Source organism: Perognathus longimembris, chromosome 2 (genome assembly GCF_023159225.1).
Source record: "Perognathus longimembris pacificus isolate PPM17 chromosome 2, ASM2315922v1, whole genome shotgun sequence".
In the NCBI taxonomy this organism is placed as follows: domain Eukaryota; kingdom Metazoa; phylum Chordata; class Mammalia; order Rodentia; family Heteromyidae; genus Perognathus; species Perognathus longimembris.
In genome coordinates, this window is record NC_063162.1 from 136,650,242 (window position 1) to 136,672,250 (window position 22,009).

Here is a 22,009-nt window from a genome sequence, read left to right on the forward strand (position 1 = left end):
CAGGATTCAAATCTTGACTCTACAATTTAACAGCCTTGCGACCTTGACTAAGCTCTTCAATTTTTCAAAGCCTTAGTTGTCTCATTGGTAAAATTAGGATAATGATCATTCTTTTATATGGTTACCAGCAGAAATAAATAATGTACATAAGGAGTTGGGCACAGTGTCTGGCACAAAGAGATGAGCAAATGTTTGCTGTATTTCATTGTTATCACCATTATGAAATGACGGGTTGACAAAAGAGACGCAAAAATAAATGACACTGTCCCTGTCCTCAAGGAGCTCAGCTATGTGGTAGAAGAGACAAGACAGATTTGTGACCCCCACCATGAGACAGTGTGATAAGTGCATCGTTGAAGTGTATACTACAAGGGGCAGAGATAACACAGGAATGAGGGATTATTCTTGTGGAAAGGTTTCACACAAGGCAGGGGAGGACATAACAACTAAATTGATTTTTGAAAAATGTACACGAATCTTTTAGGCAGCCAGAGTGAGGAAGGACGTATTTGGTCAGGAAAAAGGATATGGGTGAAAAAAGAAAGTACACGTAGTAGTATTTTGGAGGAGCTACAATTCGTGACATTTGGTCAGGTTAGGAAGTTTTGGAGGGTGGGCAAGGCAGAGTGGAAAAAAGGACAGAAGATTCTAGGTGAAGGCAAAGGCCACATTTTGAAGTGCTTTTCATGCCAAGCTAAGAGAGGTTGAATTTAGCAAGAGTAAGAAAGTTCTAAGGAGAAAAGAAACGCAATCAGATTTGCATGTTAGAGGAATCGCCTTGGTCAGGGAGCCAATTACAAAGTAGTAGTGTTGTATTCTAGGGAGAAAGAAAATCCACCAAGCACTGTTAAAGGTGACAAATGAGTTTTATTAGTCAGTTTGCAACTGCCTTGCCCTAGACTACTCCAGAGCCAGGAGCAGTTGCAGCCTCCAGGGGGTGAGTTTCTTTCCTTTCTTCCTTTCCACAGGCTTCTCCTGTCCACAGGCCTCTTGCTCTCCATAGGCCTCTCCCCTCTCTGAAGGACTCCACTTTCCACCTGGCTCTCTGTGGGCCTCTGCTCTGGCTTCAACAGGCACCAGGCTTCGAAGTTCCCCACAGGCCTCGGGCTCCGGACTCCTCAGCAGGCCTCAGGCTCTTCTCTGCCGAGCTATGCTCGGCTCCTCTGTCTGCTCTCCTCGGGCCTCTGGCTCTCAGCAGGCCTTAGTCCTCTCCTCCCTCCCAGTCTAGAGCTAGGCCGCTCCATTCTCTGCAGGCCCAGACTGGGGCCTCCCTGTGCCACTCGTCCTGACTCGGGCCTCCTCCGTCTGCAGGCTCGGGTCAGGCCTTTCTGCTCCACAGGCTCGGGGTTTGGGCCTCCTCCATCCGCAGGCCAGGACTCGGCCTTTCCTGTTCACAGGCCGGAGTCCTGGCCTGAGGGGGAACCCGGGTACTGCTCAGCTCCACAAGGAACCTCCTAGCAGCTTGCTTTCTCTGTGCCTGGCCACCCCCTCCCCCGGAAATCCCGCCCTCTTATATCCCCCGGCTGCCTGAAGTCTGGGGTAGAGGGTTCCGGTCCCCTCAACGTGGGGAGGGATCCCCTTTTACGCTCCGCAATGGGGCGTGGCAACGACAACATGGGGCGGGGCTTCCAGGCCCCTCCCCTCCAGGTTATTACAGTAGTCCACGTGAGAGAAAAGGAGGCTGAAAATCAGGCCAAATGGCCTTGGGAGAAAAGATGCAAAAGCCCAGGAGAAAGGAAGTTGCTGGGGTGCAAGGCCTCCAGAACGCTGAGCCTCCTTTCATTAGGCCCCAGATTGTGAGGCAGAAACTGGATGGGTGGTAGAGCCCATAGTCAAGATAGAAAATCCAGAAGAAAGCCGGTTCTGCAACACATCGCTTCCTTAGCCTTCCCTTTTAACAACCCAGTGTGCAGAGGCCTCGCATTGGGACCCTTACAACTTCACTCCCCTTTATCCAACTCCTTAGCTCAGCCTGGAAGGCCCGGCCTGCCATTTCACACCCTTGGCGATAGGTGGCGCTGACGCCCGGCAGGGGGCCAGCGGCAGCACACGCCGGGCTGGGGACCCGAAGTGGCGACGCTCTAGCCAGAGCCAGGTTTCGGTGGCCTGGCGGAGTCTCCCCAGGGGAGTGGGCTAAGGCGCAGACTCTTTGGCCCCAGGAGGCGCATGCGTACTTTACTCTCCTTCCCATTTCCCTGCCCCCCCCATGGAGCCCTGTAGCCTGTCTTACCTGTGAATCAGGTAAGAGATGTTCAGGGACAGGGTGGAGCCCCCCCCCCCTCCAGCATGCTGGCCCCACCTATGGCACACCGCTGGTGTACACGGAGTACGCCAATCCTGGGGCGCAGCCCAGTGACTGTGGCCGGCGGCGGTGGGGGGCGGGGTGGGGTGTGGGCACGAGGCGGGCACGTGGGCGCGGGCCTCACGCTCGCACGCCGGCACCCTGCACAGCGCATGCTCACAAAAGGCCCCTGGGCGAGGGCCCAGGGCGGGCGGAGGGGCCTATCAGCCTTCGTGGGTGCCAAGGCCGCAGGCTCTCAGGGGGAAAGGGAGGTGACTTGGTGCAGGGCGAGGCTGCCGGGGCGCGCCACCTCTGGGCGCGGGGTGGGGAGAGGGTCGGCGGGACGAGGTGGTGTGGGTGGGAGCCCGAGGGGGAAGGGGGCTGGGAAGCCCTGGGGGTGGGGTGGGGGGGCAGCTGAGGACGGTGAGGCCAAACGAGGGAAAAGCCCAGCACCTGCTCGCAGTTGACTCTTCCCGGCTGCAGGAATCTTGGAGGGAGGCGGATTTGATGGCTGCCGGCGTCCTCGGTTCCTTCCTTCCTTCCAGCCCGCCTGCTCGGGAGGGCGAGAGAAACTATTTTCCTTAGAGGACCGCGGTGAGCGGGAAACGAGGTGACTGACGACCTTGAAAGGGTAAAGGACGGTACACGTGCAAGATGGTGCTAGCTCATTAGGCTCCTTCAGCGCCTGATGGATTTGAGGCCCCGGAGGCCCCTCGGGTGTGGATAGTGGGCCGGGCTGACCACCATGCATCAGTACTAGGTGTGAGGCTGTGGCGTAGGTGGAGCAAGGCAGAGGATGGTAAGGACAGGTGTTTTGTTGTTGTTTTTGGTCCGTGGTGGTAGTGGAGGGGGTCAGTAATACTGCAGGAAACTGGACCCTTTAGGTTCATCTCAGGTGAGAGGTTATTTAGCTCCTTTGCTTCCTTCCTCTACCACTACCTTTGGATTTTTTTTTAAATGGGTACAAAGAATTCTACCCCAAAATGAGACTGACAAGGGAGGAAACATTACTCATGTGAAAAGCATATTGACTAAATTTGGTTAAGAGAGAGGTTGATGAGCTTTTCTTGATCACTGCATTTTTCTTGGTCTTGGAATGAGATGGGCTGATGAACAGGCAAGAGTCCTGGACTGAGGGGTTACCCCTGAGAAAGAGAGATTTGTTCTCTGAATAGAGGGGTCACCTGGGCCGAGTTCCAATACTTCTCTGAGCCTTAGTTTCTATGCAGTGGGGGAAACCTTAAAGATCATTCGTCCAGTTATATATTAAGACCTTGTTGTAGCAGCTACAAGACCAGCCAGCCCTTAGTGACAGGGAACTTGTCACGTCCTAAAATGGCCAGCCACCTCATCCTACTAGACAGCTCTGACCATTGGAAAATTCTTTATGTTGAATCGACATCTGTTTCTCTGCAGTTTGCACTCATTGGAGCCACACAGAATCAAATGTCTAATGCTGCTTCCACAAATATTTGAGGATTGCTAACACATTTCCTTCTTCCAATCACTCCACAAGGCTCCTTTTCTTCAAACTAAAACATGCCCAGTTATTTCAAACAGGGCAGCAGTGTAGGGCGGTGGAAAGAACGCCAGCTCTGGAGCCAGACACATCTGTATTCAGTCCCTTCACGTACTAACAACTGCACTATGAGCTGCAGTACCTGTCTCTGAGCTGTGTGAATGGAAATTCTCATCCAGTACAGTTCCCTTGAAGATCAGGGATAAATTGGGTGACTGTCATACTCATAGTAGGAGCTTAAAGTATGAGAGCTGCTATATCTTGAGTGACATGATTGACCGTCCATTGTAGTCACTCTCTGAACATACTGCAGTTTGTTCAAGTGACTCTAAAAAGCTCTATAGGAGAGATTATTCTGGTTACTTCTCCATAGTCTATAGTCAGAGTAGTTATTTGATTCTGTATCACTCTTAATGAACTTTTTTGTTCATTAAAACTCTAGGTGTTTTTGTTTTTTAAATCAGTGCTGTTCAGCCAATTTCTCCCGTTCCAAACTTTCTTTTTAAAGTTTATTCAAATCTTTAATTAATGGCTCCTGAAAATCGTAGCCATAGTTCTAACCTGTTATCTTTATAACTGTCCTTGCATTGGTCATATGGATCTCACATTGGGATTAGAAAAATATGATTATTGAATGTATAGTATGGGCTGAGCTGTCTTCTACCACTGTTATGCGTCAGTGAAATGTGAATGCACTTTCTATGCTAATTTTTATAACAAATCTGAGGTCTTATTATGATGTGGACTCTGTTAGAATTGGAATGTGACAGGAATGTCTGATAAGCTTCAGTGTTAGATACGATGTCAGCCAAGGATACTATCTGTTTAGGAGAAGTGAAAGGCTGCCTAGAAGCAAGCCAGAGGCAGACTTTGCATTTATGTAGGGTTATGTGCTTTCTCTGGCACGCACAGGGTTTTCTATCGTAGGCCAGCTCCTTCCCTGGTGGAGGAAGTTCTCCTCTGGAAATAAGTCAGGCAGGGTTAGGAGATTCCTTAACTCTTTCGCTCCTGGGGCTCTATGGCAAGCATTTTCTCCCTGGACTTCTGAAAGCAAATTCCAGTTTGACCTATCTCATAGAATGCTCTGAGTTGTTCCAGAGTCCTTGTAACTGTGCTGGAGGTTCTTTTGAACTGGAATGTCTTTTCTACCTAACCAAATTCTGGGTTCCTAACCCATTTAACTTCCTGCTCTCTTCTACTTGTGACTTCAACCAGGAAGGTTTCTCTGATGCACTAGACTTGGGATTGCTTTTGTTTCCAGGGCCTTTACTGCCTGACCTCCTCTTCCTCCCAGAGGCTTAACCTCCTCTCTTCCCCACTTGTTCCTTGTGGGCAGACATGTTCTATGGCTGTCAGAAAAAGATCCTTTGTGGGGCTCAGTCCGTTAATTCAGAAATTGTCTTCATCTTGGATAGTGGGTGCTTCTGGCCTGGCGAGAATGAAAGTGTGGAACTGTTGGTTGGATTTAGACAAGAGATATGAAAATTGTACATTGTAAAGGCTCTTGTCATTGTCAGTAGTTAAAACTGGAAGTCCTTTGCTCTGTTGAAAGGACAGGTCTATATTTTGTAGGTCATTTTGTCATTAAAAGGTGGTGATGATTAGTTAATATAGACAATCCTCTCCTTGTAAAGACACTAATTTAAATTCTGTCCAGTAATCAATTAAGTTTACATGTGTTAAATACATTGGTGACTTCTCATTTTCTTTAGGGAAAAAAAAAATCCAGATTCCTTATACCCAGCTACTTTTTCTAAGTCTGTCTCTCTTTCACGCTTCCCCCCCCAAAGGAAGCCGTTCCCCGCCCCCTCCCACCCCCCCTCCCCGCAAAGGTTGTGCGATCCTGAGTCTCCCCTGCTAGCTGAATGCCGTCCCCTCCGGCTGGAATGTTCTTTGTCTCTCTGGTAAATGTCTATTCATCACTCAAGACAACCCTCCCTCCCTCCCTCCCCGTAATTACTTCCTCCCCCGTGCGTCCTCAAATTCTTGTACTTATTCATGCGGTATTTGTTAGGGGTCTCCTTTGTGGCCGCCACCACGGTGGACTCCCGGGATACAAAAGCTGAAGAATACTTGGCCTCGGCCTTTGAGGGCCTTAGGGAAGGGGGGGGGGGGGACACACCGCATGTTGCTAGGATATCAAAAGGAAATTTAGCAAAGCATCGGCTCCCGTCTGCCCCCGCCCCCCACACGGCCGCGACGGCCAGCATCTCGCTCCAGGGTAGGAGCCGTGGCACCTACATTTCCTACCCTGGGGTCTGCTCCTCCTAATCGGATCCTGGTAGAAGTGTATCCCGTACGGCGTGTCACCATTCCTGGGACACACGCTTAGGTGGAGGCATCTCTGGGGTCTGGTGAGGGTGGCCCTGAACTCCTGGTTCGATTCGATGCCCGCGGGCTCCCCTGGCACAGTGCTGGGTCTTTTCGGCGAACCTGCTTGCCCTCGCGCTCGTGCCCGCGCGCGCTTCGGGGCCGCGGAGCCGTGGAAGGCGAGCGGGCGGCCGAACCGAAGCCTGCAGCGCCCCAGCTGGCCGGGCCGCGCAGAGCAGCGCCTCCCTCGCCCGCCCGCCCGCCCGCCCGCCCGCGGGCGCGCGCCACAGCCGCGGTCATTAGATTCCCAGTGACGGCCCGGACGGCTCCAGGACGCGCGGCACTTTTCACAGTCCTAATAGAGGCTTTTAAAAGAATTGTGGATTAAAAAGAAAAAATAAAGATTCCAACCCCCATCCTCTTACGAGGCATCCCTAGAAGCCCTTGCATTACGGTGTGTTGTGTGCAATTAAAAAAAAGGGGGGGGGGTTGCCGTCTCAGTCTCGGGGCGCACCCGGTGCTGCGTGGGTCCCGTGCTGCCTCTGCCTCTGGCATGCCAGCCACGTCGCGCTGCTGCAGAGGAAACGTGCCCGGGTGGCCTGGGCCCCTGGGTGAGGGATGCGGGACTTGCAGCAACTTTGGCCCGTTCATAACGGCCATCCCGCCGGACTGGGACAGGGTCCTGTGGGGCTGGTCGTTCTGTGGTTCCCCGGGGTGCCCTTTCCCCGTGGACGCTCTTGGCGAGGGGCGCAGGGGGAGTGGGGCGCCCGAGGTCTGCTCTTCGGGACTTGAGCGCTCGGAGGGCTCAGCACGCACATTCGGGCACAGCATGGGGATGGTCACCACGGCAAGCTCCCCGGCCCCCTGTCTCGTGGGTCAAGCAGCGGTTACCCTCTAGGTCTAGGGACCCACGGGTGGTCTCAGGGGGATGGAGGGGCCTCGGGTTTGCCGCTTTGCTCTATGTGTTAACTCACTGGGGAAGGGTTTCTTCCACAAAACCAGGAAGTCAGGGTTGGGGGTGGTGTGTGAAGGAGGAACGGGGTGCTGCGGGGGTGTGTGGGGGGGGCTCCCAGGAAGGTGCCCCGGAGAGGGGCGTCAGAGCTCTGCAGTGGTGGCAGGGCTGCAGGGAGGGGCGCTGCGGCGGGAGCGGGCAGGAGGGGCTCTGCGGCACGGTGGGCGGGCCCGGGGCGGGGCTCCGGTGGGCTGTAAAAGTCGGTGCCCACCCGCTCGGCGCTGCCGCGGCCACCACCGCATCCCGGCGCACGCTGGCCCCGGCCGCCGCTCCGACGCTTCCCCTGCGGCAGCCGCGCCTCACCAGTGGGCGCAGTGCCGCAGCACACGCCCGGGTGGCCGCTTGCTGCCGCGGGCTGCGGGCCGCGCTGCTGCCGCCGCCGCCGCCGCCGCTGCCGCCGCTGCTACCACCGACCCTGCACGGTTGCGGGCGCCGCGGCGCGCCCAGAGCTCCGCCACCCTGCGGCGCGCGGCATGGGATAACGCGGCCATGGTGCGCCGAGATCGACTCCGCAGGTGGGTGCCTCGCCGCCGTGCCGCGGCGAGAGGGGGTGTGGCCGGCCAGTCCTCCCGCCAGGGACTCGGTGTGGGGACGCGGCCACGAGCAAGGGCGGCCTTCACGGGGAGGGTGGGGGGGGGGTGTCTAGGAAACCTCTCCCGGCCGGCCACCTGATCGCCTCTCTCTGGAGAAGGTCACCCTGCCCGCGGCACGATGCGCTGCACGCAGACTCGTTCTGGTGAGATTGCAGATGTCTAGACCCCGGCGTCCGTCACCCAGGTGCGGATGCGGATTAGGACTTTAGACTCGGTCGTCTCCGCGGCGTGACTTAGGATTTTCAGGACCTTTGCCGCAGTCGCTGCCGCGGTGCAGCTCAGGCCGTTGAGCCGCGGGAACGCCGTGGCGCGCGAGTTTGGCTCCCGAGACGCGGCCGTGCATTTCTAAGACCCCGCAACGCCGCCGTGCAGCGCGGCATTTTTAGGCGGGGGAACGCCGCGGCACGGTCTGGTCTCCGCCGCGGCCGCGGATGAGGTGTGTGTGTGGGGTCTCCCGTGGCCACCATGGTGGGATTTAGGATTCTAGGACTGCGCGATCTGGCCACGGAGTACTCTTAAGATTTCCCGATTCTGGCTCTACTGCGGCGCGCGCTCCCGCAGAGATGTGCCCGGGGCTGGCGCGGGGTGTAGCCGCGCGGTGTGAGCGCCGTGCCGCGGTCCCCAGCCGGCCGGCTGGCCGGCCGCACAGGAGGGAGGCAGGCAGGCAGGCAGGCGACCGGCGGCCTCGGCATCTGGAAGCGTTCGCTTTGGTTTCGCGGGGTTGCCATCCATTTCATCCTCTTGTTGCGATGCCGGCGGCGGCGGGGGCAGGTTTGGTCGTGTCAGGTAAACGAATTTTCTCCCGTCCAGCACAGAATAGCGCGGCTCGGGAAGGCTGGTTAATTCCCCCAAAAGTTTGCTAGTGGAGCCTATACTCTAGAATTTTGACTCTGTCATATAATGTGGATTTGACTACCAACCCCCCCCCCCCCAAAAAAATAATCTTGGTTTTAATCCATTTTGCCCACGGACTGCCCGATCGCCTCCCGGCTAGAAATCCTCAAGTGTGGGGGAGGGGGGGAGGGTGGGAGGGTTCTGATTGATTCCCGAGGTGGCCTAGGGGGGTGCCTCTGCTTTGTGGGAGCGGAAGGGAGGACGCAGGGCTGTGGAGGCGAGATGGGCGTTCAGCGCCAGGTCTCTGCCCCCTTCCACCCCCCACCCCACGGCGAGCCCACTCTCCTCCCCTTTCCCCTCCCCCCCCAGCCCCAGTGGGGAGTCCACCCGCCCCTCCCCCTCCCCCCGCCCCGGTGGGGAGCCCCTCCCTGGAGCTCCGCTGAGTCACCCCACATTCCGCTGTTGCGGGTGAATGGATGGCCCCGGAGGTTGGAGGCAGACAGACGGCGCTGGGAAGACGACAATTACCTCTGAGAGAGATGAGAGAGTGAAAGAGAGAGAGGTACCCGTGCTGGCGCGGGCGGAGGCACCACCGCGTTCCTGCATTCCCCCCCCCCCCATTTCTTGCATTGTCTTGAAGAGTAGAACCAAACCATCGTGATGGTTTTCACGGACGAGTTCTTTGAGGATTAAAAAGGAAGATCCTGCCCCCCCCCCCCCCAATCCCCGGGATGCTGAAAGCAGGGCCGTGGAGACCCCGGAGGCAGTATCTCATCGTTGCGCTTTTACAGTGGAAAGGACGTGCGCGGTTTCCCCTTTGTGTTGGTTTGCGCGGGGCCGGGGATGTGGCCAGGTTACAGGTAGGGCGCGCGGAAACGCGAAGCCCGCTCCAGCGGGACGTAGCAGGTCGCTGCTTCTCGTGTTGGTAGCTGTTTTCTTGACGGCCCTAATTTTAGTTGTGGGAGGTATTTCCATCCTGGCTGCTTTGAGAAGCTCTGTGGCAGTCCTGTCCCTGGTGACCGTGGGGAGTGTCAGAAGAGACAAGAGGGGCAGCTTCCATTCCTCTTGAGCTCGTGGCCTCAGTGTGGATACATTAACCTGGACCTTTGGAAGTCGTGGGCATGGACTTGCCCACGACTTGATCATCTCTGCCTGGTTTGCCCTGGGGTGGGAGCTGTGGTGACAAGGGTGGGTCCTTTATGAAATTAAATAAATGGGAGCCCAAGAGTATCCTAAGAAAAGCAGATGTATAATCTGCCACCCAGACCTCTCAAGAGATTAGCTATCCCGGGTCATGATAAAGCTGCTTATGTTGGAGTAGGCAGGGTGATGCCAGGTAGTTGCCCGGCAGCTGTCTCTTGCTTTCAGACTCCACCCTGAACGTTTCAACCTAGCTCCAGTAGTTTCACTTGGGTCCAAACCCTGAGCAGTGCTTAATATGTGTATTAAGTTACATACCACTCTATCATCCATCTTTAGGTGTTAGTACCAAGCATATATATATATATGTATATATATATATATACATATATATTATTTTAAACATGTTCTTGGTGGGGTGGATGATGTCAAGTAGGTAGTTTGATGAACTGCCACTGTACCTGCGAGGGGCTGGGGGGGGTGGGGCAATGGAGTCCTCGCCTACAGTTCCCTCCCTATGCCTTGGTGTAGTGGTGCAGTGCCCTGTTACCCTGACTGCTTCTCCCACAGGATGAGGGAGTGGTGGGTCCAGGTGGGGCTGTTGGCGGTGCCCCTGCTGGCGGCGTACCTGCACATCCCACCCCCCCAGCTCTCGCCCGCTCTGCACTCGTGGAAGACCAATGGGAAGTTTTTTACCTACAAGGGTTTGCGCATCTTCTACCAAGGTAAGACCTGTTGGACTAGTGTGGGCCCTCCCCCCCTTAGTGGCAGAAGGGGTAACCTAACTCCCTTTTCTGTGCACTGGACTTGAAGAAATTGTCTAGTTCCCCTCATCCACTCCAGGGCAGGAAGAGTCAGAAAGCTGAGGACAGCAAGGGAGAATTGAGATTTCATTCTGTACACCTGGCTCTAGAAAAAAAAAATCCAATCTGATTTATATCAGATATGTTTGCTTTTCAGTGCCCCTAGTGTCGGGTAATATTCAGCAATGTAGCCACTATTGTATCACTGCCCCATTCCCAATTTCATTTTATCTAATTGTTCTCTAAAAAGATAATTTGTTTTATGCATACCCAAATGTGATTTAAGCCTAACACGGTTGCATAAATTAATTTGCTAATGATTATTATGACTGCTGTTTATCAAGTAATTACCACATGCAGGCACTGAGTTACATTTTCAACATTCATTGTTTTATTTAATCTTTACAATAGCACTGGAAGGCAGGTGCCATTAACCTCATCTTATAGGTGAAGAAACTAAGAAAAAGATTGGAAAAGATTTCTTTTGGGCGGGGATCAAGAGCAATAACGAAAAATGTTTGTCATAAACCGTTTTTCATTATTGCTCCTGACCTCCTCTCATTGCTATGTTCAATTAAGTAAGTATATATTTTTCTTTATGTTGGTTTGACGGGTTTCCAGATTTTCAATATTTAGTATTTCACTGATTATTTGTATAGATTTCTTAAGAATAAGACTTCTTGGTTTAAGACCAGCCTGCACAGAAACTTCACTAGCCATCATCGCCAAAGGACTCAGGAAAAAAAAAAAAAAAGCAGGGCTGAGTGTATTGCTCAAGTGGTAGAATGTGAACCCACTAAAATTGAGCCCCAGAGTCCAAACTTCAGAATCAGAAAAAAAAGGGGGGGGGGCTCTGGGTTATAGTATGTAAACAACTTTCATTGCTTTTAATTAAATCATTTTCTGAAAACTTTACATTTTTTTTCACGATGACAGTTTGTATGAGCCTTATTAGTGGCAATGCAGTTTACTGCCTGTTATAGCTAATTTAAAAGATGTTTAATGATTCTATATTATCGTATGCATTCAAGTGTCAATAATGTTCACACTGATTAATTAGTCCTTTTTTGTAGTTGATAGAATTTTGTAATAGTTTGCACATTATACTTTTGATACCAGATTGGGTCTCTGATAAGATAAAAAGTGCTGTGCCCAACAGTATAAACTAAGATGCCTGCTCGGAAGATGCCATTTTCATATTAATGATACAAAATGAAGAGGAAAATGGGATATATCTTTACAAAGCAATGCATCATTCTAACATCACTTATTTGGTCATGGGTTCTCATCTTTTGTACTGGATTACTTGGAGTTTTAATATGTGAAGCTTATTTTAATAGGGAGTGGGCATAACTCCTCTCTCTCCTTTCCAGACTCCGTGGGTGTGGTTGGAAGTCCTGAGATAGTTGTGCTTTTACATGGCTTTCCAACATCCAGCTACGATTGGTACAAGGTAATGAAGTCAGATTTCTAAGTCCCACTATGTCTTACTCCAAAAAATCAAGGATTTTCTTGACAGCACTGGAAAATCCTTGTAAATTTGAGTGCTTGGTAAAATAACATTAAATGTCAAACCGTCTCTCATTTACTATGAGAGTAAAAAATTCTTTGGCAGTCTGCAAAGACTCATTGCCAAAAATGTTGGAGTTCCGCCCACCATAGAGACTAATTGCTAGGAATCAAACGTTTTGGAAAGCGTGTTCTTTGGGGCCTGTGGAGGTTTCAGGAGGCTTTCGCTCTATCAAAGCCTGTCAAGCCCAGATAAGGACAAAGCCTCTGGGCTCCTGTGGGCTGCGAGGCCCAGGCACAAAGCTCACTTCATTCTTCCTTTTTTTTTCTAGATTTGGGAAGGTCTGACCCTCAGGTTTCATCGAGTGATTGCACTTGATTTCTTAGGATTTGGCTTCAGTGACAAACCGGTAAGAAGCAGCTACCTGGGACCAGTGTTGGTGGGCTGGACATGGATGGAGGGAGCAGGTCAGCCGAGGTTTGACTGATGACTCCGTGCTCTCTTGCCTTTGCTCTTCTTAGAGACCACATCACTATTCCATCTTTGAGCAGGCCAGCATTGTGGAGGCACTTCTGCGGCATCTGGGGCTCCAGAACCGCAGGATCAACCTGTTGTCTCACGATTATGGAGATATTGTTGCCCAGGAGCTGCTGTATAGGTCGGTGACACTGTACTTCCTCAACACTCCCCCTCCCCCCCAGGAGTGTACTCAGCCACTGCATGGATGGATGTTCACCTACATGTGTGTCTCTTCATCCCCTGCTCCAGGTATAAGCAGAATCGATCTGGCCGGCTTACCATAAAGAGTCTCTGTCTGTCCAATGGAGGTAATTGTCTCAGTGGTAGGTAGGAGGGTGTAGCCTTGAAAGGCCACCTTTAAATGTCACAAGAACATCTACATGATAATTTGATAGTATCCACACACAAACTAGAAGATTTTTTTTTAAACCGTTTTTGTACTGTGAATTGCTTTGATGATATGATAATATTTATGGACCCTTTCTCAGAAGACAAAATAACAGGGTTACCAAGGAAAGTGTGTCTATAAGAAGCTGTAGCACAGTAACAGGTACTGCATTAGACAGTGTGATCTAATGATGGGTCTATGGACATTCTTGCTTAGGAGTGAGTGATGTAAATATTTTGCCCTATCTGTAACAGTGCAGTGGTTGTGAAATAGGCTTGACGATTCAATCGTAGCGCTGTAGTGTTAGCACTACAGGAGAGGTGGCAATGCTAATTTTTAAACTTAGAGAGCCACCTCCCCCCCATTCAGGCCTTTGGAGTTGTTTCTTCTTTTTTCTGTGTGTGCCACTGAGCACAGCTTGTAAATCCACCAATATCTAGATGTTCTCACCTAATGCTTTAAGGCATTTCAGGGCTTTAAGGGCAGCCTGGAAGAAGTTTGTGACTTTATCAGCAGTGCTCACACCACTTCCAAATGAGCCTGCAAAAGGGAATAGTAGTATTTCTGTTTAGAACCTATACTTACTGAAAACACACAGAGATCATTAACAACAGTGTGTTCTAAGTAATGCCAAGTAGTCAGCAGTTTTATGGATGACCATATAAATGATTTCTTACGTTGCTGTACTTTTAAAATGGGAAACGTAGCTCCAGTGGGATATAATTTGATTGGTAGCACAGAATTTCTTGGAGATGTAATTATAGAGTAGTACACTCATTCCTTATAACAAGGAGTGTATACATCCATAGTTGGTTGTTTCTGAAAGTTGTTAGGTAATATGTGACTATACTGCTTATTTGTCATTTGCTTTGGCAAGAAAGGCCCTAAGTGGACAGTAAATAAGGTAAAAAGTTCGTGTTGGACTTACAATTGTTGCTATATGACTAAGAGACGTTTCTCCTTCTGCAGGTATCTTTCCTGAGACGCATCGTCCTCTTCTTCTCCAAAAGGTTGGCACCTTCACTGAGTAGCTCTGTAGCACTAAGATTTGTGCTCATCTTTATGGGCCATGCCTACTGTAGTGCTGTAGTTAGTTAAAATTTTCCTTCTTACAAATTCCCATTAGAGGTTAGTTTTCCCTTCTTATGGAAGTAAAGTAGTGGAAGGGTTCCTACATTAAAACCAAACAATTCTTTCTGAAGAGGTGAGTTAACTATTTGAAGAAATAAAACTATGGAAAAATTTGTGTCATAAGTATGATAGTTTAACAATTTTCATGTTTCATAGCATATTTTCATTCTAAAGTTGAATATTTCGAGTTAAATGTCTTAGGTACATATGGCCAGGCACAGTAGTGTGCACCTGTAGTCCTATCTACTTAAGCAAGGCAAGAAAGATGGCTTGAGTCAAGAAGTTTGGGTCCAGCCTGGGCAATATAAACCAAGAATTTATGTAATATTAAATGGAATTACAAATTTTTCTAACATGACAAAGGAACACAGTAGGCAAAATAACAACAAAAAGAAAAAAGTAAGAGATTTGGCCAAATTCCCTTTGGAGTCCCTTGTATAAAAAAAACCCTTTGTCTTGGTGAGTTTCTATCTTTCTCTGGATATCCTGATTTAGCTTTTCACTTATTACCCACAGCTACTCAAAGATGGAGGCATACTGTCACCCATCCTTACTCGGCTGATGAACTTCTTTGTGTTTTCTCGAGGGTAAGTCATCCAAGATGGACTGTGGCCTGGGAATGGTGTAGGGGAAAGTTGCCGCCAAAGCTTGGACTTGAATATTCTCAAGCAAAGGTGTTGGTCTCTGGCCAGAGTAGAAGGAGTTAATAAATAATAGGTCAGACTGCACGACCTCTGAGGTTGCAGCCATATTTAGCATTTTGAATTCTCCACACACTCATCTTCCTACATTTTGCATTCTTTTCAGTCTCACCCCTGTATTTGGACCATACACTCGACCCTCTGAGAGCGAGCTGTGGGACATGTGGGCTGGAATCCGCAACAATGATGGGAACCTGGTCATCGACAGGTAGGAAATAATAAGCCTTTGCTCTGGGCTCTTTGTTGCAGAGTGGGAAAGGATGAAGAACTGCTTTTTCTGCTCCTTCCCGGCACATTACTGGTCACAAGAAGGCAAATTAGAAACTATGAAGCAGCAAACCTAGAACCGTCTTGTGCTTTCCAAGAAAAAAGAAGTCAAGCACAGGGCTCACCTCACTCCTAAGCCATTTGGCACAGAAAAGCTACAAATTACAGACTTGTTACTATTAAATGTTTCAAAATGTTTTAATCAGAGTTGTAAAAGGAGCCTAATACCTCTCTCAAGGTAGCAACTGGGACTGGTCTTATACAAAGAATCCACACAATAGTGGAAATAGTGACAGCCATAGCTACTTAAGATGAGGTCCTATTCCTTTTACCAGTAGGGTCAGTATAGCGTCCAGCATTTTATCTGATGGCTTTGCTGGGAATTGTGCATCAGGGGGCATTCTTCCACCCTAACCCCACAAGTTCCTGAAAGTGCCTTTAAATAGAAAAAAACTAAAAAATGCATCTCCCTTTAAAATTCAACTTTCCTTTCCAAAAAGCAAACACTATTTCTTTTTTCTTTTTTGGTAAGGGGTTTGAACTCAGGACTTTACTAGAGCTGTGCCCCATCCCTTTTTTGCTTTATTTTTTTTTTCAAATAAGGTCTTGGGCTTTCTGCCTGGGGGCCTGTCTCAGATCACGGGCCTCCTAACTTTCATTTCTCATGGAGATGAGATTACAAGCAGGCTTGTTTTTTGAAGAGGGACCCCACCCCCAGCTTTTATTTTGGCCTGGGTTTAGCCTCTTAACTGTGATCTTCCCATCTCTACCTCCATGCCACCAAGTAAACATTTTTCTAAGAGGCGATATTTAGGAGGCAAGCACTCTACCGCTAGGCCATATTCCCAGCCCTAGAGGCGATATTTAGGGTTCATAGAAATTACTACCCTGGAATTCCTAATCAAAACAATCACAACACTTGAATTTTGAATGTACATTGCAGCAAGAGGAATTTTCCTCATCCTCTTTAGGGTTACAGGAAGTACAGAGAGGGAACTTTGTGCTTATGAACTCTTAGAATTTTTGAGGTGGATATCAATTTAGAGATGATGTAGTTCAGTTGCTTATTTAAAAATGAGGAACTGAGGTCAGAAGATAATGTGCTATATCTTTCACTCAAAGAGCTGGTCAGTGGTGGAACCAAAATTAGAAACTTAAACCACAGTTTCAGTCACATATGCTCCAAATCAAATTCCAGGTCTTCTATGACCTTATTTTCTGCCTAAAAGGCACTTAATATTTAGGGTGATAGTAGGCATGATCACTGCCCCATTTACATTCTGGGTTATTCCCAAGAACCCCTCTGAATTAAGCCTCATGGAAGCTTTTGAATCCCACTACGTAACAAAGGTTTCTTCTTCTGCTCTTGCTGACTTGCCCTGTCCCATAGTCTCTTGCAGTACATTAATCAGAGGAAGAAGTTTAGAAGACGCTGGGTGGGAGCACTTGCCTCTGTAACGATTCCCAGTGAGTATTTTTTGTGTATGTGTGTGACCATTTTTATATTATTTCTGGATAGAAAACTTATGAATGACAGGGTTAAAATAATTCCAACACCTATCACCACCAATGTTTACTTAGCCAAAAAAATCAGCTAAATCTAATTTTAGGTAAACAACAAATAGGTTTTTACTATACAAATATGTGTTGGGAAATACTTTCATCAGCCTCCTCTCTCCCTAACAAAACCTACTATTTTTTTAATCTGAAATTCACATTTAACAGGCATCATCTATTTTATTGGCAACTCTACTCCCAGTATCTTTTTTTTTTTATGATTTTTTTTTTTTTTTTTTGGCCAGTCCTGGGCCTTGGACTCAGTGTCTGAGCACTGTCCCTGGCTTCTTCCCACTCAAGGCTAGCACTCTGCCACTTGAGCCACAGCGCCGCTTCTGGCCGTTTTCTGTATATGTGGTGCTGGGGAATCGAACCTAGGGCCTCGTGTATCCGAGGCAGGCACTCTTGCCACTAGGCTATATCCCCAGCCCCTACTCCCAGTATCTTGAATACCATTGGCATGTTAGAGTGGAGCATCTAAAGCATGGGGAAATAATGCAAATGTAGCAGTTACCGCTGGCATTTGGTGTAAATTGTTAGACTGCCACATTAAATGCTGAACTGCTGTGCTAGAGGCTGTTGAGATTACTGAGGCTGTTAGGTAGCTTGTGTTCTTTGTCTCTTCTTCCACATTAAGAAGGAAATCAGTACAGTGCCTCATGTTAGTGCTCAAGAAAATACTGGTTGAGTTCAAACATCAAGGCTCAGTTATAATGGACAGGACTTATACAGTGCCTGACTGCATCCTGGATTTCTAGAAAGAAAATGTTCAAAGTAGGACATAATCTTTTTTGTCTAGGGCACAAAAAAGCTGGAGGGACCAAATGGCTGTGATGTGGGAGAAAATGTGCCAAATGAACTGACTGGTTTGTTCCCTGTAGTTCCTCATAGCTTATCTAAGAAAAGAAGCTAGGTTTTTTGTATCATATCTTCTTTATGGAAGGGAGTTAATTTTAGAGTTACAACAAGAGAATACCTGTGAGCTGTTATTAAGTCTTTCTTCTTCTCTTTCCTAGTTCATTTTATCTATGGGCCATTGGATCCTATAAATCCCTACCCAGAGTTTTTGGAGCTGTACAGGTGAGTACCTCTCAGATGTCTTTGTTCCTGACTGACAAGAATTACTATTGAGGGTTGGCGGCACTAGCTACTGTCTCTGACCACATTGGTGTTTGTCCAGGAAACATAAAGATGAGTTGGGAAATGTTTATTCTCTCACATAAGTATAAAGATCAAGAGATCCAGTTACACATTATCTTATACAGCCTGTTTTCACTGTCATGGCTATTTCACATTTGTAGGAGTAGAGGTACAAAAAAGGGTATGTGAACGAAAGAGTGAAAGTGGATATATCTTAAGAAATGTTTGTTTTAATCTGATTGCAAAGCTAGCTCATGGATCTAAATGGAACAGACTGCAAGGAGAGATTGCGATCACCTCATTGGAGAAAAGTGCCTTCTCATGGGTTATTAATCTCTCTGGGTACTTACTCCAAAGGTGTCAGTATGAAATCTTGACTATGTCACAAAAGCATGTTCCATACCATCAAATGTCCTAGTGGGCATAACCTGGTAGTAAACAGCATGCTTAAAATTTTAAACAGAATCTCCTCATATCATCTCCTTCAGTTAAAGGAGGTCCATTGTTACCTTTGCTTTGGCAGTGAGTTGTTCATTCTTCCACTTGTTAGATGATGTTCCTCTAGAGTGAAAGTCATTCTGTTTTGACCATTGTTGTTGAGATGTTTTATTTTCAAGATGTCTTGTTAGTCTGTGTATTTAATTAGTAAGTTTACTGGCCTAAGGTATAATTCCATAGTGGAAAGAGAATAAGCTGTTTGTCAATTCCTTTCAATGTAGTATGTCTGCAAAGGCATTTCCTGGGGCTTCCCACTGGCTTACATCCCCCCATCCTCCAGCCTCAAGTTTACCTACATGCTGTTCTCTTCCACTAGGAAAACGCTGCCGCGGTCCACAGTGTCGATTCTGGATGACCACATTAGCCACTACCCACAGCTAGAGGATCCCATGGGCTTCTTGAATGCATATATGGGCTTCATCAACTCCTTCTGAGCTGGAAAGAGTAGCTTCCCTGTATTACTTACCCCAACCCCTTACTTGTATATTCCACTTAGGAAGAAATGCCCAAAAGAGGTCCTGGCAACCAAACACCATTCTCTTAACAAAAGTCCACTTTACTTACACTGCTGAACAGAATATAGAAAAAGGCAGCAAAAGCTCCAATTAAGGGTGACGTAGTAGTCCACCTCAGTCCTATGACATCTGATCAAGTATGTGGACTTGCCTTTGTGTTATTAGGAAATTCTGATCTGCATTACTTCTTACTGATGCAGAAAGATAGGCATTAGACATTATTTTGCATAATGGACTTTTAAATACTCCTGTGGATTTTTCTGAAATATTTAGATATGGGAATTTCTGTCCCAACCCCAAGTGAAATCCCACAGTAAGGAATAAGAAGGACTTGTTTACCTCTCCTAACATTGCTTTAAGAGCACATGTTTTTTTTTTCTTTTAAGTTCTCTAAGTATCATTGCTTAAATGAGAGTGAGAAAGAATCTGTTGTCCTAACTGTGGATTTAGTTTTATCAGCTAGTCTAATTGTGGATGTTTTGTTAAAATAGATACTAGCCTAAATAATGTAGTGCCATAAGTATGCTTTGAGACAGTGATTTGTCTATACATGTGTGTGTTTTATAGGAATACTAAACCAGCGGACCCTTCCCCGGCCAGAGTAGTAAACCTTATTAAGAATGTGTAATTTCTGAATAAATTGAACTAAATCCAAATTATTTACAGAATTTCCTAAAAGCAGAAGACATTAAGGACCAATTGCTTCTGTGCCAGAAATTTACTGTTATTAGCTGGAAAGCCAATCATAACGTGACTCCTCATACCTCAGTGCACAGAAGCATGTCCCTCCAGAGTGTGAGGGGAGGGGACTGTGGTTACAGAGCAGGTTACCGTGCTGAATGCACACAGACTCCTCTCGTGATGATGCTTAGCTCCCCATTGCCTGTCCCAGAAAGGCTTCCTCACAGAGCTCGGCAACGCCCTCACCTTACAGACAGGAAAGTTCCCAGACAGTTTCACAACAAATAGCATATGGTGCTGAATACTCTTTTGTAAGCCACAGTTTCATTGTCTTAGTAGAAACAGAATTAAGCGATTAAATTCTTTTTTTTTTTTTTTTAGTTTTAGAATTAGGAACTTCAAGTATAACAACTTTGAAACTGGAATAAGTGTTTATTTTCTATTAATAAAAATGAATTATGACAAAGTGGATTCTGGCTTCCCCTCCCCCACTCCCCCTCTGGGACAAAATTTTCCAACATTGCCAGGAGCTTTCATACATTAAATGAGAGAATGTAATGAAGTTAATTTTAAGTAGCAGGAATATATAGGCTGTTAACTGACTTTCAAGACCACCCAAAGCTGTACTGTCATACCAAAGCTGACCAAGTGAGAAAAAGAGGAAGGAAATAAACACAAAACCCTTGCACAAAGACATATTTGCTTGATCTGCTGGCTCAGGGCCAAAACATTTAATTTGCTTCTCTAAAGTCATTAATATTTGTTATTTTGGGAATTCATGCTATTCCCCTAAAATAGGAGGGAAGTATACTGCAGCTTTATCTTGCCCAGCAAGCACTTATCCAACAGAAGCCAAGATAACATCTACAGGTGTTCTCTCTTTGCTTCTGACCGTCACCTGCATAGTTACTCCATCTGCTAAGGCCAGCTTGGACCTCACCAATAAATCATAGCCACCTCTGTAAACACCTGAGGGAAAAAGTGAAGAAAACCATGTTAAGAACTCAAGCTATGAATAATGAATTTCATCATGCTCTGCCCATATCTCCTTTCTATTATTTTAGTGTTTAGAAATTTGTGGGAAATGAACCCTATAATTCTAACTTAAAACATTCCCATGAGAGCCAGGTACATAGAAGGTATTCCATAGAGGTGGTAGGATTAGTATCTGTGTGAAAGATATGAATTCATGTTTTAGGCTAGATGTACATCCTAGAAAAATAAATCACTCAATGACTGGGCTTCAAATAGTAACTCACAGAATGAGATGACAGGACACAGCTCTGATAGCTGTCCATATATAGAGCCCTTCCTTTAAAATTTGCAGCAAAATTCAGGGAAATCTGATGGAAGTCTCTTACCTGCCAGATAGAGCGAATGGGAATTCTTGTTCTCAGGTACTTTATCTGACCTCTCACATGGCTGCATGCCCAGAAATGTGATGATGTTATTGACAGCTTCTGTGTTGAGAAAGTTGTTATGACAACATTAGAAAATTAAGTATAGGGATCTACCTCTGCCTCTGCTTATTCTGGAGCTATGGATGCATAGGGAGGCTACTAGCTGAGAAATCAGTTGAATCAATTACATAATGAAGACAGGACCCTGGCCTTTTGAGTAAATGGCTTCCAGAGTATTTAAAGGAAAAGAAGTCCTGGAATAGTATGTGTCTACTAGGCTTTCCACTACTACCAGACAAATACACTGGCAAAAACTCTTCTCACCTTCAAGAGTCTTGGTAGAGCTCAGAGCAAAAGTCTCTTCTTTCTCAAAGGTATCTCCCACCTCTTCCCAGGCAGCAGCAAAGTTAGGCTTTAGTACCTTCTGAATGTGGTCAGACACAGTCACTTCAAGATCTTCCAGCTAATGGACAACAAGCAAGGGTCAGTCCTTTGAGTGCAGAACAAAACCACAAAGAACTAATCATTTATTGTTCTGTGCTATATCTCTGCAGGGGCCTAGGAAAAACTCCTACCACAGTTGTTTAAGTTATATAGGCCTTAGCACAGAAAAGCAAGAAAAATAGGACATCCAGCAAAAGCAAAATTCAGGCTCAACATCTACAGCCCTCAGGTGCACTATAGTCATGTTGCCCTTCCCAACCATCAATTTCTTCCAAACTTTGCCATTTGCTAGCAGTTTTTCTTGTCCACGATCTGGCTATATTATACCAAACTAAAACTTGGTTAAGCAAAACCAAAACAACCCACTTTAAATAAAACCAAGCGTTGTATTATTTCATGAAAAATCATTTAATTATTTTCATATCTTAGTTATCCTTATAAGGGGGAAAAAGGTTTTCTCCCTTTATGAAGTGATAAATTTCAATTCCCTTTGGCATGATATAATTCTGTTACAGAAGAGGATTAGTCTTGGTCCTTCTTAGTTGTCATCCATTTGAGAAGAGGAGAAACCCCTTAAGTGGATATCAACTGTTCCTAGAAAAACCCTCTCATGGCAGGAGTCACTTAATGTAAAGGTGTCAAAGTCTGCAGGGAAGACTCACCACATACTCATCATCATACCCATCCTCATCTGGAACTCCAGTGTTAGGGTCACAGTCCCGGACTGTAAACTTCATGGTGCAACTAAAGGTGCCTGCAACTGGAG

The 22,009-nt window shown here is 47.4% G+C and overlaps 2 protein-coding genes across 2 annotated transcripts in view; one reads left to right on the plus strand and one right to left on the minus strand.

The window, feature by feature from the left end:
• The first annotated feature begins 7,355 nt into the window (after positions 1-7,355).
• Mest lies at positions 7,356-19,870 on the plus strand. The gene is made up of 12 exons (XM_048340233.1): positions 7,356-7,637; positions 10,260-10,414; positions 11,866-11,945; positions 12,334-12,411; positions 12,524-12,660; positions 12,771-12,829; positions 13,879-13,919; positions 14,557-14,627; positions 14,848-14,949; positions 16,399-16,475; positions 17,582-17,645; positions 18,520-19,870. Exons 1-12 carry the CDS (start codon positions 7,612-7,614, stop codon positions 18,635-18,637), a joined length of 1,008 nt encoding a protein of 335 aa, XP_048196190.1. The 5' UTR covers positions 7,356-7,611; the 3' UTR covers positions 18,638-19,870.
• Copg2 (COPI coat complex subunit gamma 2) overlaps positions 19,808-22,009 on the minus strand; it is a 104,699-nt gene continuing 102,497 nt past the window's right edge. Inside the window, exons 21-24 of the mRNA XM_048340231.1 lie at positions 21,906-22,003; positions 21,124-21,262; positions 20,761-20,859; positions 19,808-20,368 (exon numbers count right to left, since the gene is read on the minus strand). Coding sequence (XP_048196188.1) covers positions 20,238-20,368; positions 20,761-20,859; positions 21,124-21,262; positions 21,906-22,003 — 467 coding nt within the window. The 3' untranslated portion in view covers positions 19,808-20,237. The remainder of the gene's footprint in view (positions 20,369-20,760; positions 20,860-21,123; positions 21,263-21,905; positions 22,004-22,009) is intronic.

What these genes read in the sequence shown, in the direction of transcription:
- Mest (XM_048340233.1), top strand. Translation starts at nt 7,612, where the DNA reads ATGGTGCGCCGAGATCGACTCCGCAG. An exon ending in CCAGCTACGATTGGTACAAG is followed by an intron (nt 11,946 to 12,333) that starts GTAATGAAGTCA and finishes TTTTTTTTCTAG; the next exon opens with ATTTGGGAAGGTCTGACCCT. An exon ending in GCCCAGGAGCTGCTGTATAG is followed by an intron (nt 12,661 to 12,770) that starts GTCGGTGACACT and finishes CCCCTGCTCCAG; the next exon opens with GTATAAGCAGAATCGATCTG.